At 41.8% G+C, this 18,448-nt stretch overlaps 1 protein-coding gene across 1 annotated transcript in view; it reads left to right on the forward strand.

Annotated features, from left to right (window-relative positions):
• Positions 1–202: 202 nt before the first annotated feature.
• The window catches only part of KIF26B (kinesin family member 26B), a 302,787-nt gene continuing 284,541 nt past the window's right edge, over positions 203–18,448 (forward strand). Inside the window, exons 1-2 of the mRNA XM_074168140.1 lie at positions 203–265; positions 533–934. Coding sequence (XP_074024241.1) covers positions 203–265; positions 533–934 — 465 coding nt within the window. The remainder of the gene's footprint in view (positions 266–532; positions 935–18,448) is intronic.

An 18,448-nucleotide genomic window follows, 5' to 3' on the forward strand; every position in this document is an offset into this window, starting at 1 on the left:
AGAGAAAACCCCATCCCCAGGCGTTTTCACGAGAACTGACGGCATTCCGGGGCTGAGCGATCCCGTCGGAGGCGGCGGAGACTGCGACGGGCAGAGGGAGCAGCCTGCCCGCTCCGCGGGGGACTTCCCGGGACCGGTTGTTCCCTTCGGATGCGGACTGGGAAACCTGTAGGAAATTCTCCCGCCGCGCTGCGAAGCCACCATGAATTCAGTGGCTGGAAATAAGGATAGGATTGCCGTCACGGCGCGGAGCAGAAAATACGGGGTAAGTTGTCGGAGGAGGGGCGGCTCGGAGCGGTGACCGCCGCCGTGCCGGTGCTCCCGCGGCCCCTCGCCCGCCGGTTACCGGCGCCGCCGGCTATCGCCCCTCGGCCTCATTCAACTTCTCCGGTGCAGGGCGGAGCGGCGGCTCTGGGAGTCCCGCAGGGGCGGGCGAGGCGCGGGGGCAGCCGCGGGCGCGGAGCGTCCGAGCGAAACTTGCCGGCACGGCCGGGCCTCCCTGCCTGACCCGCTGCTCCTTCTCCCGCTCCAGGTGACCGACCCCTGCTCCCCCACCAAGCCCGCCGCCCCCTTCTCCCCCGAGAGCTGGTACCGGAAGGCGTACGAGGAGTCCCGGGCAGGGAGTCGCCCGGCCCCGGAGGGAGCGGGCTCTGCCCTGGGCTCCTCCGGCACCCCGTCCCCCGGCTCCGGCACCTCTTCTCCGGGCTCCTTCACCGGCTCGCCGGGACCCGCCTCGCCTGGCATCGGCACCAGCTCCCCCGGCTCTCTAGGCGGCTCACCGGGTTTCGGCACCGGCTCGCCCGGCTCCGGCAGTGGCGGCGGCTCCTCGCCGGGCTCCGACCGCGGCGTCTGGTGCGAACACTGCAACGCCCGCCTGGCGGAGCTGAAGAGGCAGGCGCTGAAACTCCTCATCCCTGGGCCCGTCAGCAGCAAGGTGAGCAGGGGGCCGGGCGGAGCGGGGGGGTCCGTGCGCCGTCCGGCGCTGCGGGGCCACAGCCACCTGGGAGCGGTCCCCACGGCCACGGGGGCAGCGGGCCGGCTCCCGGTTGGGACTGCCGGCCGCCTGGGCTCCTCTCTGCCGCTGTCACCACTGAGGGTTTTGGGGTTTATTTGGGTTCGCCCCTTCTTCGTCGTGTTCGCTTTTCCCATCCCCTCCTGCTTCCTGTGGAACTGCCAGGTTTCGAGAGGGGACTCTTTGACAGTCCCTCAAGCTCACTCCTTGCGTCCCTCTTTCATTGCCTTGATGGTGATTTTGTGCTGTTATTTCCTGTGTACTTGCTCTTGTTCCCAGTGAGGGGCAAACAAGGGTGGGAATGTCACACGGGAGTCATTGGTCCCTTCTCCTTTTGCTGTCTTTCATCCTTATGGGATGAATTTGCAAAATATTCTGAGACTTGGCAGCCAACTTAGTGGTAAGATGTGTATGGTCTGATGCACACGGTTTGTACTTCCATTGCAGGGCTAGATGCAGCAGAGACCCTCCTGTAGTTTCGGGTTCAGATGAGACATTGAAATGCTGTGTGAGCCTAAAGGTCACCCAGGGAGGCTGTGGCAGACCATGACATTGAACTGGGGTGTCATTAATACAAGGACAACCTGCTAATGCTTTTCTCTTACAGAGAATTATTTTTAATAGTAAAACTTAAAAATACTCAAAGCTGCTGGACCCTGAGTAATGGGTTGAATAATCCTGTGCCTAAAGAGTGTGTGAAAGCATTTCTGAAATCTGGCCTCAGGTTTTAAGAGCTGACTGATCATGGATAGAGTTGGAAGTCTTTTTGCCTCTGTTGAGTAATCTGGTACCTCCAAAGGCATACTCTGAAATTCCTTGGTTTTGTCTTGTTTAGCATTGGTTTTTTTTTCCCCTGTTTGTTGTGCATATAAGGATTAAGGCTAACAGCCCTGAAAGAGTGACCAGCAGCCCTTGGCTGACCCCATGCTACCAAAATAGTAAGCACTGGGTTCCTCCATAGCAACCCTGTGAGCGTTGTATTGTGAATGGGTCTACAGCTCCCAGAATGTAATACAATGCAATTTTGTTTGCCCTGTTGGGTCCAGGTACTATCAAATGATAATATTTACTCTTCCACTTCAAAGAGTTTTCGTTAGTGGTTACGATAAAGAGGTATCATGGAAAAGAGCCGCCTGCTGAGAAAGGGTCCCTGATATTGCTGTTGTGTTGTACTCTCCATTATTTATTTATGTGCAGTTTGAGAGGGAGTTGGTGCTTTCTTGAACAAAAGGCTCAAGGGCTGGTTGTTACCTTGTCTTAAGAGCTGGCTTAACTGAATTATTAATGAAAAGGGAAAGGTGGAAATACCAAAATAAATACACAATTTAACCATACTAATACATGGCTGATTCCCTGGAAAGTGGCCCTGTACCAAAATCTTCACAAATTTCAGGCTGTGTGATTTGACAGTGATTACTAGCTGTGGGTATAGGTGGGAAATTACTGATACAGATACAGGAGCCATCAGAATAACTGAAATTGGGGGTGGAGGAAAGATATACAAAGCCTTGATGCTTATGTTTCCCTCACACAGTGTTAAACAGAAATTGACAGATCTTGCAGTCATGTAAAGATTTGTATAGGTTTCTCTTATTGTATTAGTGGTAGTTGTTGCCTATGCTAGCTTTCCTGACATGTTACCCTTGTGTTACTACTGTTATTTGCTCTGTTCTGTTGTTCACATAGTTTATCTGATGGTCTTGCACAGGCCAATCTTTATTTGCGTCAGTAGTAAGCTTTACTTCTCCGTTTTTAGCCCCCTTACCTATGTTCTTCTTTTATCTCCTTCCCAAACATTCCAATTCTGTAGGAGTGCCTTTTTCAAAACCATTGCTATCCAATGTGTGTGCTTAGGTGGTCTCTGTGGGCTATGGTGACCCTCTGCCTTATTTGCTATGCTTAATAGTACTTATAGGCTCAATCCTGTTGAGGTGCTCCAGCATTTGGTGTACAGTTCCCTTCTGCAGATGGGTGCTACCTGACTGTGCCTATTTGCAGAAGCATCCTTTTCTCTCATCCTTTCTGGCTTATTTACAACTGTTAAGAGCTTTCTGGGTTTGTGATTTCTGTCTTGAGCAGATGCTGCTGAGCATAGTGAGGTGATATAAGATACAAATATCATGGGTAGTGCCATTGACTTCTTTGGATCAGGGTTGCTGTACTGGTCTTGCAAGTTTGTTCTTGCTGGCACCCACTGGGTAGCCTGATCAGTGTCTGCCTAGGCGAAAGCAGGATCTCTGAGGGTGAAACATACAGAGTTTCTTGCAAAAATGTGGAAACCTGTCATGCGCCTGGGTGAAAAAACTTACTTCAATCTGGACTGAGACTGGAGTCTACCATGCTGTGTTAATGTAGCTGGCATTTTTCAGGATCCTGTGAGGTCTGCTCTTGATTGCTGCTATGGGAATTGGATCGAGGTGTGGGGCTAGAATTGATCCTGCCAATGAGTTCGGTGCAAGAAGGAGCAGATCACATTCCCGGTTCTGGGTATTCCCTCGGAACTTACAAAACATCTTACAATTCAAGACTGTAGTGCCCAGCAGGACACGGCTAATTGGCAATACACCTTTATTAGGGCAATTAAATGGAGCATTTAAAGTGTATCAGTCATTTCCTAGTCAGCTAGATCTGGCTGACTTGCGTGATGATTTTTGTTGGTGCTGTTGAAGACAGCCTAGAAATTTCATTAGCATTAAAAATGCCTCCTGAAAGGAGGTTGTAGAGAAGCGGGGATTGGTCCCTTCTCCCAGGTCACAGGTGATAGGATAAGAGGAAATGGCCTGAAGTTGCGCCAGGGGAAGTTCAGATTAGATATTATGAAAAATTTTTACACTGAAAGGGTTATTAGGCATTGGAATGGGCTGCCCAGTGGTTGAGGCACCATCCCTGGAGGTTTTCAAAAGACGGGTTGACATAGTGCTTAGAGACATAGTTTAAGTAATGTGGTGTGGGTTTTTTTTTTTTGTATGGCTTTCTTTTGTGCTTTTTTTTTTTTTTAATCAGAGTTAGGTTGATGGTTGGACTAGATGATCTTAAAGGTCCCTTTTAACCTAGATGATTCTATGATTCTATGATTCTATGATTCTATGATTCTATGATTCTATGATTCTATGATTCTATGATTCTATGATTCTATGATTCTATGATTCTATGATTCTATGATTCTATGATTCTATGATTCTATGATTCTATGATTCTATGATTCTATGATTCTATGATTCTATGATTCTATGATTCTATGATTCTATGATTCTATGATTCGTCTGTGGTGCCTGTTTCACAATTATACTGTATTTTGAAAGGTATATAACCCTGGGTATTGTGTATTGCAGAACAAGCAGAATATGAGGCTATCTGTGTGCTGACACATATCTAGTAGCAGATACTGGAATCTGCAATAACTTACCCGAATGTGAACCTACATTGATGTTTTCTACAGTGTGTAGTCATGTAAAGGTTTGTGTATGTCTGCAAAGTGTAATAGTATACTTAATTGCTGCATAAACAGACCAGGCTTTATGCATGAACCTATGTACTGAAGCTTTTCGTTTGATACAGAAACCCCCACACTTAACCTAGAGCAAACTCATTCTGAGTAGCTCATTGTTAGTGTTGAGCTTTCAGTTTTAAAGAGAAGCATTCTCTACTAATATATCAACAGGACGAAAACTTGGGATTTGGTGCTTTTTTTTTTCTTTTTGGTGAGACACGAAGGTGAGGAATATATAATTATAGTTGCGCTACTTTAATTTACCCATTTTAAAATGCCAGGTTCCCTGCCAGTTACAAAAAGAAAAATGCTACATGTTTCTTCTTCCCCTCTTGTGATATAGATGTGACTTAATGCTGTACAGCAATTATCTGCATGCAAGGGGTTATGTTTTACGAGAATGAAATCTTATTGTAACCCCCATGCGAAGCATGCCCGTGGGAAATGACTAGCGCAAGTGGTTGTTATAGCTGCACATTGCAGTTTGTAGCTGAAAGGATCTTAGAGCCATTGGCCATTGTTTGTGGGTTTTTTTTGCTACAATGTCAAAACATTTGTACAATGATAAGGATTGTCTCAAAAATTGTTATTTTTCTTTTATTTTAAGCTTTTTCTTAGGCTATGTTTTCAGAAGTGTAGCATAGAGGTTTATGACATCATACTCCCTATTTATCAGAATTTGTGTGAAATCTAGTCGCCTTGGGTTCGAACCTGTGATATCCTTCATCTTCAAAGGAACACTAGCCTTGCAGGCATCACAAAAAAAAAAATCATTAAGTTTAATTGAAGAGTTGCTATACTCATGTGTATCAAATCATATTGTGTGTAAATAATCCATTGAACACTAATAAGAAAAGTCTCAAGATGGTGAATATAGATTTGTTAGTATGGGATTCCAAAAATCCTGAATACAGCCTTAAAGCCGAGGTAATTTGAATGTGTAGACATTAATATCTGCTTGGGCATGTTGTGATTGGGTCAGGAAGTAAGGATGCTATTTTTAAATGCTAGAGATGGATAGCAATGATGTTGTTAGGTGATCTATATGCTGTACTATCCCCTTGCTAAAAAGTGTGTGCCTCTAAGAATTGAGTAAATTCTGGTTTAGCACAGTGTGTCTGTGAAGGGGTAAGGAAAGGACTTGTATTCAGGGTACAGTTTTGGTTTCCTTTTTCACAAATTTACTGACGCTCTATCTCATTTTTTACTTGTGTATGGTTGAATTTGCCTTTTTCAAAGGTGTTTAGTAGTCAAAGACTTGACTAATAATTATTAATAATGAAGAAAACCCTGAAGCTGATCTAATAAATAGGTTCCTGTTAGCTTGTAGCTACTTTAGAAACATTTCCAGTAGAGACAGGACAGTAATGAACCCTTCCTCAAAGCTTAGCAAGTGGCAAAATAATGGAATTTCATTTCCGTCCAGACCTTTAATTTGTGATCAAGCACGGTCAGTCTGTATGGTGACTTAATTCACTGTGCAAAAATCTCGGGCACCTAATCATTTCATCCCAACTCATTGTAATGCAGATAGGATTATTGCATTAGAAATGTGATTTTAAATGGCCTGAGGCAGTAATTTGTCAGCATTTGGAAGGATTAACTCCATTAAAGTTTAGGCAATAACAATCGTTCTTTTGTGTTGCAACACCAAACATTTAGCATAACTCATCTGTGAATCTTCTTACAATTGTATGTTTCCTGGTAAGTTGGGAAACCACAAGCTACTTCATTTGCCCTGGGATTACAGCTGCTTACAGAGGTCCGGAGGAGACAAATGGATATGCCTTCACCTCTGCTGAATTAAAGTAAACTCTTCTCTTGGAGCAGCTGGAAGTCTTGCTGTCTTGCTGCTGCAATCCACAGTGTCAATATGTGGAATGATATAAATATTTCTTTTGAGCTTGCAAAGGTTTTTGAGGAAAGGGTGAAGATACTGTATGTTAAAGGTTGCTTTTTGGGAAGCTGTCGGTCTGTTAACTCTGCAGCTTTCTTCGTGTGATTGCCATTGTTGAGTGCCCTGGAAATTAGGAACAGGCCTATGACTATATTTAGTCAATTGAAACTATGGTATTTTTCCTATCAGAACAGAAAATACTTCTAGGAGACCATAGGCAGAGCTGTTGGGGGTGGTGGTGGGAGTAAAATCTCTAGGGAGGAGCAAAATTGTGATGAAACTGGGGGGGGGTTTGGTGTGTGTACTTTTTTTTTTTTTTACAGAGACTTGGCTGTGCATCTGAAAACACTGTGTTCAGAAATACACAGTTAATGCTTAGTCTGTAGCTGGCCTCTTTGTGCTGGGCTATTATTAGGTGACAAATTTCCTTCAAGGTTCTTTATACCCACCATGAATGCTGCACCGATCTCTAAAATCATCTTGTATCTTTAGACAGTCTTATTATTTTCCTAGAAGTAAATGTTGCAACATTTGTAGCAATCTTATATAACGAGCATAAGATTTTGGCTTATAATTTTGGAAGGGGAGGAGGAAGAAAGGTAGTCCGTGCTGAATTTCCCAGGCAGTGTTAGAAAGGGTCATGCATTACCAGTATGGGCCACTGGCATGTAATGGGATTCACGCCTGTGTCAGCAGGTTATTAGAACACTGCAGTGCTGTGTATATAAGGTTGAAAGACATTTGCAGTTTTGCCACATCAGCAGCACATAGCCTTTGACATCATATAATTGGGGTGCTTCCAAGCACTGAACTTGCAGCCTGCCATGGCAATAAACTTGACTGTCATGCTCTACATAATGATGTAGTAGGAACTGCAGCATTTTGTGATATGTGGTCTGCATGTCATAAAGCATGAGAGATGTCTTAAGTTAAATTGCAAACTTAGATCTCAGCAATGTGTCATGCTGCAGCTTGAGAGGTATGGATGTTAATAAAGTGGGAGGAATACAAGCATGTGGGCTCTCCCCCTGCCATAGGATAAATATTTCCTAGTACATGTTATTTGTTGCTGAAGCTGCAATCCAAGAACCATCCCTGATGGCAGAGAAGCAGATTGCATGTTCATTTTGAATTAAGCAAGCTGTAGTATGTAACAGCACCCTGATAAACAAAGTAGTATCCCAAGAGTGGAAAGTTCTAGAAGTGTCTTCTACAGTCTCTCCAATTGTTGGACCAAATTTTGGTTGCACTGTGACACTGATGGAAGTCACAACAATTAAGGTATTGCTCTTCTAGAAAGCAGTGGTAAAGTAATAATTGCAAGCAGCCTGCTGCAGTCCTGCACTGAGGTGTTGCTTTTCTTTGGAAGCTTCAGCTTGCATGTTTGAATGTTTGTCAATGTTTCATCAAACAGTTTCTGTTAAGATGGGGTAGTCAGTGGAGCAAGGTTGTGTTAGATGATCATACCACAGCTGCATCCTTATTCACAGGTTTATGGAACTCAAGTCCCCAGTGACTTCTCTTGCCCAGTTTTATTTTCAATTGCCTTCTATGCAACTTTCCTACATTAAACTAGGGTTTTAAAAAAAAAAAAATACATAACTGAGCATAATTAAGCTGCTAAGAACTGTGTTTAGATCACTGGTTTTGAAAACTGAAATACATAATCAGACACCCTTTTGGTACAGTTATAATATCTTGTAGCATCTACAACCAGAATATGCATTTGTTTATGCTTCTTTTCCCTCCACTCCCCTCGTTAGATGATATTACTCTATAGCTTAGTAATGTTTCAATGAGAGCATTTTTGAGGTTTCTCCAAGTAAAAGCACAGACCAACACAAGACACTTAATAGGGCAGGGAAACGTTGACTGGACTGTTCTGAGCTTGGGATGGAGGCTATTCAAAAGATCCTGCGAGAAATGTCAATTATTGAAAATACTTTTCCGTTTATAACATGAACTATTGCTTGTTACTTTTAAAAACAACAAAGAAATGGGGAGGGGGAGAGAAGAGGTCCAGATCTGAACCATAGCAGTCTATTGACTTAAGTGAAACTTGCCCTGGTGATTGGATTCTGACTTAAGCAAGATGAGCAGGATTTCTGTTAGGCCACAGCTCTACCTATCCTATACCTCTAACCAGGGAATACTTGCTTATGTTTAAAGCGGCAGTCAGACATGCTGCTTTGGATGAGCAGGGCTAAGACATCCTGGCCCCTAGGGGCTTCCCAAGTGCCTTTTCTTTCTCCTCTTATGAAGGTCATAAGTTAGCAACCCCGCAGCTCTCCTGTGTGAATATGTGGTGGCTTCTCCCTGCCTTAGTCCTTATCAAAATGATAGATAGTTCAAATATTTTCAATAGCGCTGCTTCCTAAACTCAGATCCTTTTGATTGAAAGGTCAGGGACTGACTAGATGCGCTATTACAACAACACATGCGAGTGATGAGAAAGGTACTGATGAGCAGCACGAATGCATCCAACTGTAACCTCAGCTGTAATTAGTACAGAATATAGGGATTATCTTTTAATTACTTTATGAAAGAGAAAGTAAAGGAAAATATGATACCAGCTGTATAAATGAAACCATTTAAAGAAATTGGTATGTTCAGTTGCAGCTCAGATCTATTGTTGTCCTAACAGAATTAAATTTATTTTATTTGAAACAATACAGTGTAGTAAGGCCATTAAAAGCTACTTACCATTCCAGAATTGTTGTGCTTCTTAAAATTTATTTTCACTTTCTGCTGTGTTTACTTGTAGTTGTCACTAAGATCTGCTATTCTGTTCAATCTTTACTATTAAATCATATAGCCTGTGGTCGATCTTGCACTTCTTATGTATTATAAAATATTCTATGTTTTCTAGGAGGGAAGAAAAAAGATTTCAGTCTGAAGGTTTCTTCAGACTGGTTTTCTCTGCTCAGCTTTCCTCTGAAATGGTATTCAGCAGTAGTCTTTGTGGGAGAAAAAACAAACAGAAAAGAGACTGCCAAGGAAATCACGTTTGAGAGACCTGAGGGAACTTATGGGGTATTTATTTGGACTTGGTTTACGACTCAGGATGAAAACAAAAGACTTCCCTCTCCTCAGAAGAAACTGAATACTTCTAGATTCATATATGCAAATCCTGTGTTGGTATAAACTTGTTATGCCTTCATATTAAACAAAGTAGGGCTGAGTCTGCTCACTTTGTTGCCCTGTAAGTAGGAAAACTTAATTTACAGGACCTATGGTATCTGCTTTGTTAGAGGCTGGTCAATGATCTTATTCAATGGATTTGGTGATTCAGGGAAAGTATCAAATGCCTTCTAAAAATTAATTTTTTCTAGTAAAAAAAAGTACTGCAAGCCAATGGGAGTGTGGCTCTGGAAAACACTTTGAATTGCTTGGTGGTGCAGTGTGTCAGAGGAACTGTGTATGCTGGAGATAGAGATATCCTATCGCAGTATGACTGATGTAAAGCATCCATCCAGCTCTAGTGTCCATAGGAAAATCTTAAATTTGGAATACAAAATGTCCTCTCTTCCAAATTACCTGCAAGTGGAACTTGCTTTATATGCATTTCTTTTACAAATGTGTTTTGTCCTACAGATTTTCTGTGTTCTATTAATAACAAGCCTCTAACTTATATTTCACCATGTCCCCTAAAGCATAAATACTTTGACATGATCGTTTACTTGCACCTGAGTATTCACAACAGGTTCTCTATTCCATGAACTTGCATGGGAACAAAATTCTACTCACATAAATATTTGGAGAAAAGCAAATGAAAGGAGACTTTGACATCCACCACAGTAATATTTTCTTTTTCTGAAGAAAAAGTGAAAATTCACAGTGGTCAGGGGGTTTCAACTTTGTGCAGAACTGTCTGAACAGACCTGTCTCAGCTGTGGAATTAACTTTTCCCAAGTTGTTTCATTCCCTCTTTCTTTCTCATCCTCATAATTAACTGAAGATAAATGAGGGTTCAGGACTACAGCCCCTCAATTTCTGTGGGCTGCTGTGTGGTTCTGTTGGGAATTGCCCGTTCCTTTTATCTCAGGCATACTTGCAGGTAAGATTCCTGCAGTGCTGAAGAAGATGGTTGCCCTGGAGTCTTTTGCTAGAAGTGGTGTGGAACGTGGCCTTTGCATGCTTTTGCCCTGACTCATATCAGAGTCACTTGGGCAAACTTCTGTCTTACCAAAGCCAAATTTGGACTTGATTACGCTGAAGTTATTCAGGTGAGTACGCTTCTGCCTTCTAACTGATAGCCTGAATGATTGTATGCTACTATTTCAATTGGACAGTTTTATTTTTCTTGTGCCTCTTAGCTAAATGAACCTCTGACCTGTTAAGTGCCAAATGCTGAAAGAATTACCCGTTTACTCCATCCACCTGATGGACTCCAGCAGAAAGCCTGGTGTGCAATAAGGCAGTTCTGGCTTTAAGCAGGCACTGAACAGCAAGAATAGAAGTCATTACTCTTCATTTCTCTATTAGTTTCACTGCTCATTTAATAGTACCGGGCAAAGAAAAACATTAATATCCTATTCAGCAGCCAAATGCACCAAACTGGGAGTTGTGACTTGTGTGTTTTCCTCTTTTCTAATGGTATCATTAAAATTTAACAAGTCCTCTAAATCATGTTAGTATTCCCTGGGTTGATATTGCTGAAATTGCTGGCAGCGTTCCCACAGGAAGAGTTAACAGTGGCTGAGGCTGTGTGGCTGGCATTTGTTGCTCGGAGGGAGGTGTTGGGACTGGAGAAGCCCTGGCACCAGAAAGGCACAATGAAGTCTTTGGTGACAGGGGCATTTGCAATACACATACATATTCTTTCCTATTCATCTCCCTTTTCAGTCCCTCCTGCCTTTCCTCTCCCCACTAGTCCTAAAGCTGTCATTTCAGCTCATGCTCGTTAGACTTCTAATGGAAATTCTTGACAATAAGCCTGCATACATGTGAACCTAGCAGGAAGGCATATAAGTGTGCTAGTTCATGCGAGTGTCAGATTTAAGAGATTGTTAGACCGTAGATGGCTTTTACTGGAGGTCGAGAAGGCTAACAAAGTGGGAGATGCAATTAAAATAGTATTTGTTAGAAAGGAATAGCTAGCTGTCTGGGCAGACTGAACATGGGGAAATGATGGGTAGCTGGAAGACCATTAATGATGGCTTTGTAAGCAGTTCTGCAGCATGGGTGGTAAGCCTAAATCCAGAGCTGCTCTTTTAACATGCCTAATAAGACTTGCTTTTTTTCCTGTGTGTCAAATCCATTTTTGAATAATGGATTTGACAAAAATTCTGTGGATTTTGGTTTAGATTTAGAGGTGGGAGAAAGAGGTGGGTGAGTAAGAGAAGGAACTGACTTAAAGAGCTTTTGGGTGCAGTCCCATTACCGTGAAAACAAGGCTCTGCAAGATTTTGCAGAGTTGGTTTTTGTAAACTCATTGACACAGTATTTCTGCGAAGAGACTGTTTGAGGAATATGAGATGGGACAGGCAGCACATTGAAATACCTTCTCATTTTAAATAAACGGTATCTCATTCTTGATGAGAGCTCTGATATTACAAAAAAATATTTTCAGAATTGCTTTCCCTATTGCAGTAATCTTTAATTGTTAGAGGTACTTGATCACGTTTCTGCTTTATCCTTTTCTTGACAAGTGAGCTGTTGGGTGTTTGGCTTCAACACAGTCAACTATTTTTAAAGTTGGAAGGGGTGAGGGTAGGCACGTACAGCAAATTGGCCAATATGTTTTGTGAGAATAGGAAAGACCCACTGCAAGGGGAAGTACAGGTCTTTGAGAGGAAGAGGACAGACTATGGGGACAGAAATGAAGTGGGGAATGAAGTATGCCTTGGTTGGTCCAGGGAGTGAAGGAACACTGCTTCTATGGGAAAGCACACTGGGGAAGCAGGGTGAAATGGGTGATGGAAACCAGAGTTCTTTAAAAGGCTGAGCTCACTGTTGGTGTGTTTAAAGCTTTACAGAAATAATTCATATGAAGGTTGTGTTTTGTTTTGGAGTGTGTGTGGTGTGTGGGGTTTGTTTTTCTTCTTTTAAAAAAGCCACACCTGCAATTTCTCACCTGTGTCTCAAAACAGAAACCAGCAAGCAGCCAGAAGAGTAGAAGGCAGTAAACCCAAAGTTGCCTTTGGTTTAACGTACTTCAGTATCTTTCATTTTGAAATTAGATTTTTCCAAAGACTAAAGTACTGGTACATCTTGTGATCTAAGGATATAACTAGATTTTTTTTTTTCTTATACCTAATTAATTTGTTTCTTCTTTACCAGTCATAAGTACCTACATATACTATATTGTCGATTTGAGACTTGGTGTAATATAGGGACTCAACCCGTTGTGCTAGCAGTTTCACTCAACATAGCAAATAAATTACTTTCAACATATTGTACCAGCAATAGTTATGAATTCAGCCTGGCTTCTCCTTTTCCTGTGCCTGTTTCTGAAGGAAAAAAAGTTTGATTTCCAGATTAAGTTGAATTCCTACGGAGTTAATAATACTACAGAATTAGTGAACTTATACTTGACAGTCTAAGCGCACGCTATTAAGTAGTAGTACTTGTTCCAAATAATTAAAAAGCAGAATAGAAAAGACTTAAGGTGTGAGAGGAGAGCTAAAGGTGTGGGTACACATGAGGACTGAATTCACTGGCACTGATGGCTCCAAATGAAGCATTTTACAGACTGAAGTGCTTTAAATTGCCAACCTTCTTTGTCAGTCCTAGTTACTTAGGTCTTTCTAGCTTGGTCTGCCACTGTCTTGCCTGTTTAATATTCCACTTAAGTGTAACAAGAGTTGAAACATCCAAGATGCCTGTATCTCCAAGAGTCAGCTCTACTGATGTGAATACTTGTGTTAGCTGTTTATAAGCAATGAGTAAACAGGGGTATAACGAGGAGGGGGGAGGAAGGGAAGGAAAACTGTTGTGACTTGTCTTAATTTGCTGTTCTTTTTTATCAGCAAAGGAAATAAATTCTGTCCCTTTCCTACTCCAAACGCATGCTCCTTGGATAATAGGAATCATTTCAATAAGCACACACTGCTAAGGCCCAGATAAGAGCTATTTCTGTGCCTGAAATATCAAGGACCAGAGTGTGCTACGTGGGAAGCTGGTGCAGAATCATGCTGCTGAGGAAGCAGTGTGTAGTAATGCGCATGGGTGACACTGATAAATGGCTCCTCTAAGCAAACGTCTGCAGCAAATTGTCAGACTGAGACTTCCCGGCATACCCTAGACCTCTGCATGAATGAAATCTCTGTTGTGCTGTTATTTACCCACCTCCATATGAAATGAGAGGGTAGGATTCATTGCTTCAGTGTAGCTTTTGTATGAGTTTGCTCTATTTATGTACATATATGTGTACGTGTGTATATATTCCTTTTTCTGTACTGCTTTCTCCAGCAATGGCTGCAGAACTCCCAGTGTCCTCTCACTGATTAGCCATACAGCTTTTTTAAATAGGGCAAAATGGCTTTCAGGGTAAAGGACAGGTCTTTTACTTCTGGAAACCTAAAATGAAATGTGTTCTATGTATTCTGTTCTTTGGGCAGATGCATATATAATTAAGGTAAGTAATAAGCATGGCTTGGTTTTTGTTTTATTTTGTTGTGGCTGTTTTAGTAGAGGTGGTGGTGGCTGGGAAAGAAAAGGGGAAGGTCTTGGATTCTTTCTTTTCATTTTTGAGAGTCATGATTACTGTCTTCAAAAGGCAGTGAGACAGTCTACAAATCCATTTTTGCACTGAAGTAAAGCCTCTCATCTTTTTCTTGTTAACACTGGACATCACTGCATGAAAATAATCTGACTTGCTCTTTGCCTTTCTTCAATGTGTATTTTTTTTTTTACTACTTTGAGGCAATTTTCTAGAATAATTTGTCACTGAAACGGAAACTCGTAATTTAAGCTTTGATGGAAAGATCCCTTGAGATCAGGGTAGAATTTCTAGCCAACCTGGAAAAAAAAACCAATGGTAGTCAGCATGCAGTACATAAAGATCCAGGTAAATTGCCAGCTCTTCTCAATTCCAGCCAACACATCGAACCTCAGGGCTCTGAGAAATGAACTTCTTGGGGTTGAGCTGCAAGGATTTAAAATGGTCTGCTGACAGGGCAGCAGAAAGGTAACGCTGTGTGTCAGGACAGGAGGACTTATGCACATGTAACTTGGCTACCAGATTACACTATCAAGCACCAAGTTTGTCTTCACTGGCAATGTAAATAAATCTGACAGAGTTCGGGTGCAGCTGAGGTGAGTATATATGTCCTGTCCCACCACCCTGCTGTGGTGTTGATGGCTGTCCACAGCTGTCAGCTCCATCCTGCTGCTGCAGCTCTCTTTAAATTGTTGCTTGACTGTTGGAGCCCTCAGCTTCTTTCTATCTTAGCCTTTGACCTCAGGCTATTTAAAAAAATAAAAGCTTTAATATTTTCTTGTGATATGGAATGGGACTTTCCCCAGTGAAGTTTCCATAGGAAAAGACCTTAAATCACTCAACAGGGGGGAGGACTGATGCTCCTAGAGGTAAAATCAAGTGGTTTGTAGCACTTAGATGCTCATGGAAGTCACAGGACTTCACACAGTTGCAAATATTCGCATCAATGTGCCCATGACCAGAGTACACACGTAGATCTCGGTAAAATGTCTGCTGCTTCTGTTTTTACAGCTGAGGAGAGGAGATACAGAGCAACTTGGTGAATAACTCCAGTTACATAAAATGGAGTGCAGGTTTTTTACATGCCTGTGCTCTTGGCTAATGTGCTTTTTCCTTTCTTCCTAATGTTGCCCATCTCATTCTGCAGTGGTTCTTGGATGTTGGCTCAGCATTGGCCCTCCTGACTCTGTACAGAGAGGAAGGGAGTTGTGCTTTACATTTCAAAGCTGTCAGCCTTAAAGGGATTGGAATATGGCAGTTGAATATACAGTAACTAATTACCCAGTTACAACAAAAAGTCTTTTAGAAAGACCTTGACTTCTGATTCTTTGATTGGTACCAGAAGCTGGCTGTTTAACAAAAAAACAAATCGAAAAAGAAATTGCTAATGGAGTTGAGTGTCTTTTTGTGATTTTTTTTTTTTTTCCAAGAAAGTGTTTACTAATTCTTTTTTCTTTCCTACCTTGGACAGTTCATATCTATGAATAATTTAATTGTCCTTGGCTGTCTGCTGATGTGAATGGCATGCTGTTAGGCATTCCGTATTCATGTGGTATCTGTTAATGTTTGTTTTGTATTCTGTCTGCCTCTCTGCTGGAGATCAAATGGATGATGCAAGGCTTGACAACATATAAATGCTATTAAACTGTATCTGAAAGAACAGAAAGGGGCCCTTTGTCACTTCATTAGTTAGAACATTTAATTGGAATAGGTTGTTCAGTGTTTTTCTCACTAGTGGAGAAGTAAATGTTAATGTGAAAGCATTTTTCTACTTTTTGAAAACTTTGTCTTGAATATGTCTAGAATTTATAAGCAGCAATTTTTACTTGTTTACACAATATCTCAGATGCGTTTCCTCTGTTTTCTGTCCCTAGACATTCCTTGTTACTGTCATTATTCACAAGGTTTAAACTGCAGAAATACCAGTTTTCAGATTTTAATTCTCTTCCTCTTTGTTGAGGATTGCATTGCTTTAACTGCTCTTGTCATGATGCTTTCAAGCAGGAAAAAAAAGCATCTTGTAACTCTTTTCTGTTTACATCCTTTCTGATCCAAGCATAAACATTACTATTGGTATTCCAAACATTTTTTAAATCCTATCTGTAATCCTCATGAGCCTCAGGTTGAGACTGTGAGAACACTAGGCAGAAAGCACACCCCAAGCTCCACTGTTGTCTGGTGACACTGGTGAATGGAAAACCAGGCTAATACTTCACCACAATTCTATAGAGTGATCTCAGAGATGAATTTCCCTTCTGAGAAAGCATGTTTTTTTTTTCCTGAAAGATGAAGCTAAGAACAAGAAATAATGACATTTGTTATCATGAGTAAATCACTTAATGCCTGCTTTCCTGCTGGCTATTACATGAATAGTAACTTTTTAAGGTAATGTTGAAATTTTTCATCAACCACAATTAAAAAGTGCTTGAGTAAATGCTGCTGCTCTAACAGCCTGCACTTTTGTAGATATTTTGGCGAAGTTCCCCAAAGCTGTTTATCTTCTTGTGGTGCCTACCAGAGTCCGCTACATATTGCTAGGCTTTGTAAAACTTGCATAGCCCTGTAGGTAGCAGAGGGTCTTTTTAAGTGCTTCTGGTGCTGGTTGCACCTAGTGCAGAGGAATAACTTTCCATAAAGCTGACCCCACTGTTGCTGGATGGCTGGATTGCAGATGCATGCTTGCTTTGCTTGGCCAATGCCTTGAGAGTCCAGTCCTGTAGTTCTTGTTTCTGGATTTCAGCCAAATAGCTGTGGGTTCTGAGAGCGGGCATCAGTGCTGCAATGTCTCTCAAGGCAGGCATGTTTGGAGACACTGTTCCCACTGTTGACAGTGCTGGATGTGCTGCCTCTTTGTCTGTGGAATGACTTGTTAGGCTGCCTTTAATTTGAACCATCTGTGGCAACCTGCATGCTCTGTTATAATACTGTTTTTATGTCAGGCCTCCAGCAGCATGCTGTGAGTGAGCTGGAGACTGGCATGGGAATTGAGGTAGAAAATCCACTGGAAACATAGTGCAGTGCATGTACAATTAACTGGAAAATAATTATGCTCTTTGTAAATGGTACATCCTGCACCAGACTCCATCTTTGTTTTTATTGTGGCAACTGTAGTGACTCTGGTGAAATTACATGGTGTAAAATGAGGGTGAAATCTATCTGTAAGTGTTCCAGCATATTAGAGGCCTCCCCTGTGTTGGGTGAAGCAGTACTGGAGTTTGTACTTCCTTTCATCATTGTCTGTTGAAGGATACTGTCAGGCAGTCTGAGGCTTGTTAGAGCACCCAAAACATGGAGTTGCTAATTGGCTACAGCCCTGTGCTTTCTTTAGATACTGCTGTTTCTCTTCCTGTAACCAGCAAACACACTGTACACCTCTTGTTTAAGGAACTTTTATGCTGTTTTAAATTCTCTACCCCATTTTCTACTCTCTTGATAATTTTCTTTTCCCTAACTAATGACTCACCTGGACAGGATTCCTGCTGGCTGTGATTACAGCAATAAACTCTAACCCTAAGGAAATGGCTTGCTGTGTTGCCTGGCAGCCAGGATCTACAGAAGCTGGTAAAACAGAATGGATCAGGCTTCACTTCTCCTTCATTTTAATCTTATTATTGATTAGCAAGGAAAGCAACTTACTGTGAAGGATCTTGTCAATTTTCAGGTTGGCCAAGTTATTCTAAAATTTGTTGACTTAATTTTTCATAGTTGCTGTGAATTCCTTACAACTTGTAGCAAACTGCAAAGGTGGTTCTGTAAACAGACCTTCTTAAGCCTGGCTTAAAAATTGAGAACTAAAACAGGAATTTGTCATAACAATTTTTTTTTTTCTTCTGCATGTTAGACTTCATTTTATAGTGGTGTTTAGTCAAGCCTTAGTATTGTCTTTCATCTGGTGGTAGAGAATCATGAAAATACAGTTTGAAGTTAGGACCTTGGGAATATATTATTGTCTTTAGCAAGCTTGCTCACACATTAATAACTAAAAGCAGCTGTGTAAGCAAGAGTTTTGAACATTGAACAAAATGGGAGTGAGCAGTGTGTATGTGGGTATCTCAAAGCAGGCCTCACTCTGAGTACCAGGTGTTATCAAAGAGCACCTCTCAACTAACATCAGAGGTGATAATGTGAACAAGCTGTCTGAGCTGGGGTGACATGGCACAATGAAATATTTATAGGGCTAACCACAGCCTGCTGCATTGGCTGCATGAGAGGAAAGGTAGATCTGCCTACAAACAAACACAGGGCTAATAAAGCTACAAGTTGTTTTTGTACGTCCATTGCTCCTTTTAATCATTATTTTATCAAATGTCAGCATAGATGGAAAATTCAAACCAAGCTCACTGATCCAATTCTGTGGAATTGGAAAGGTGTGTAGTACACCAGTGC

The sequence above is a fragment of the Numenius arquata genome, chromosome 2 (genome assembly GCF_964106895.1).
Source record: "Numenius arquata chromosome 2, bNumArq3.hap1.1, whole genome shotgun sequence".
Taxonomy (NCBI): domain Eukaryota; kingdom Metazoa; phylum Chordata; class Aves; order Charadriiformes; family Scolopacidae; genus Numenius; species Numenius arquata.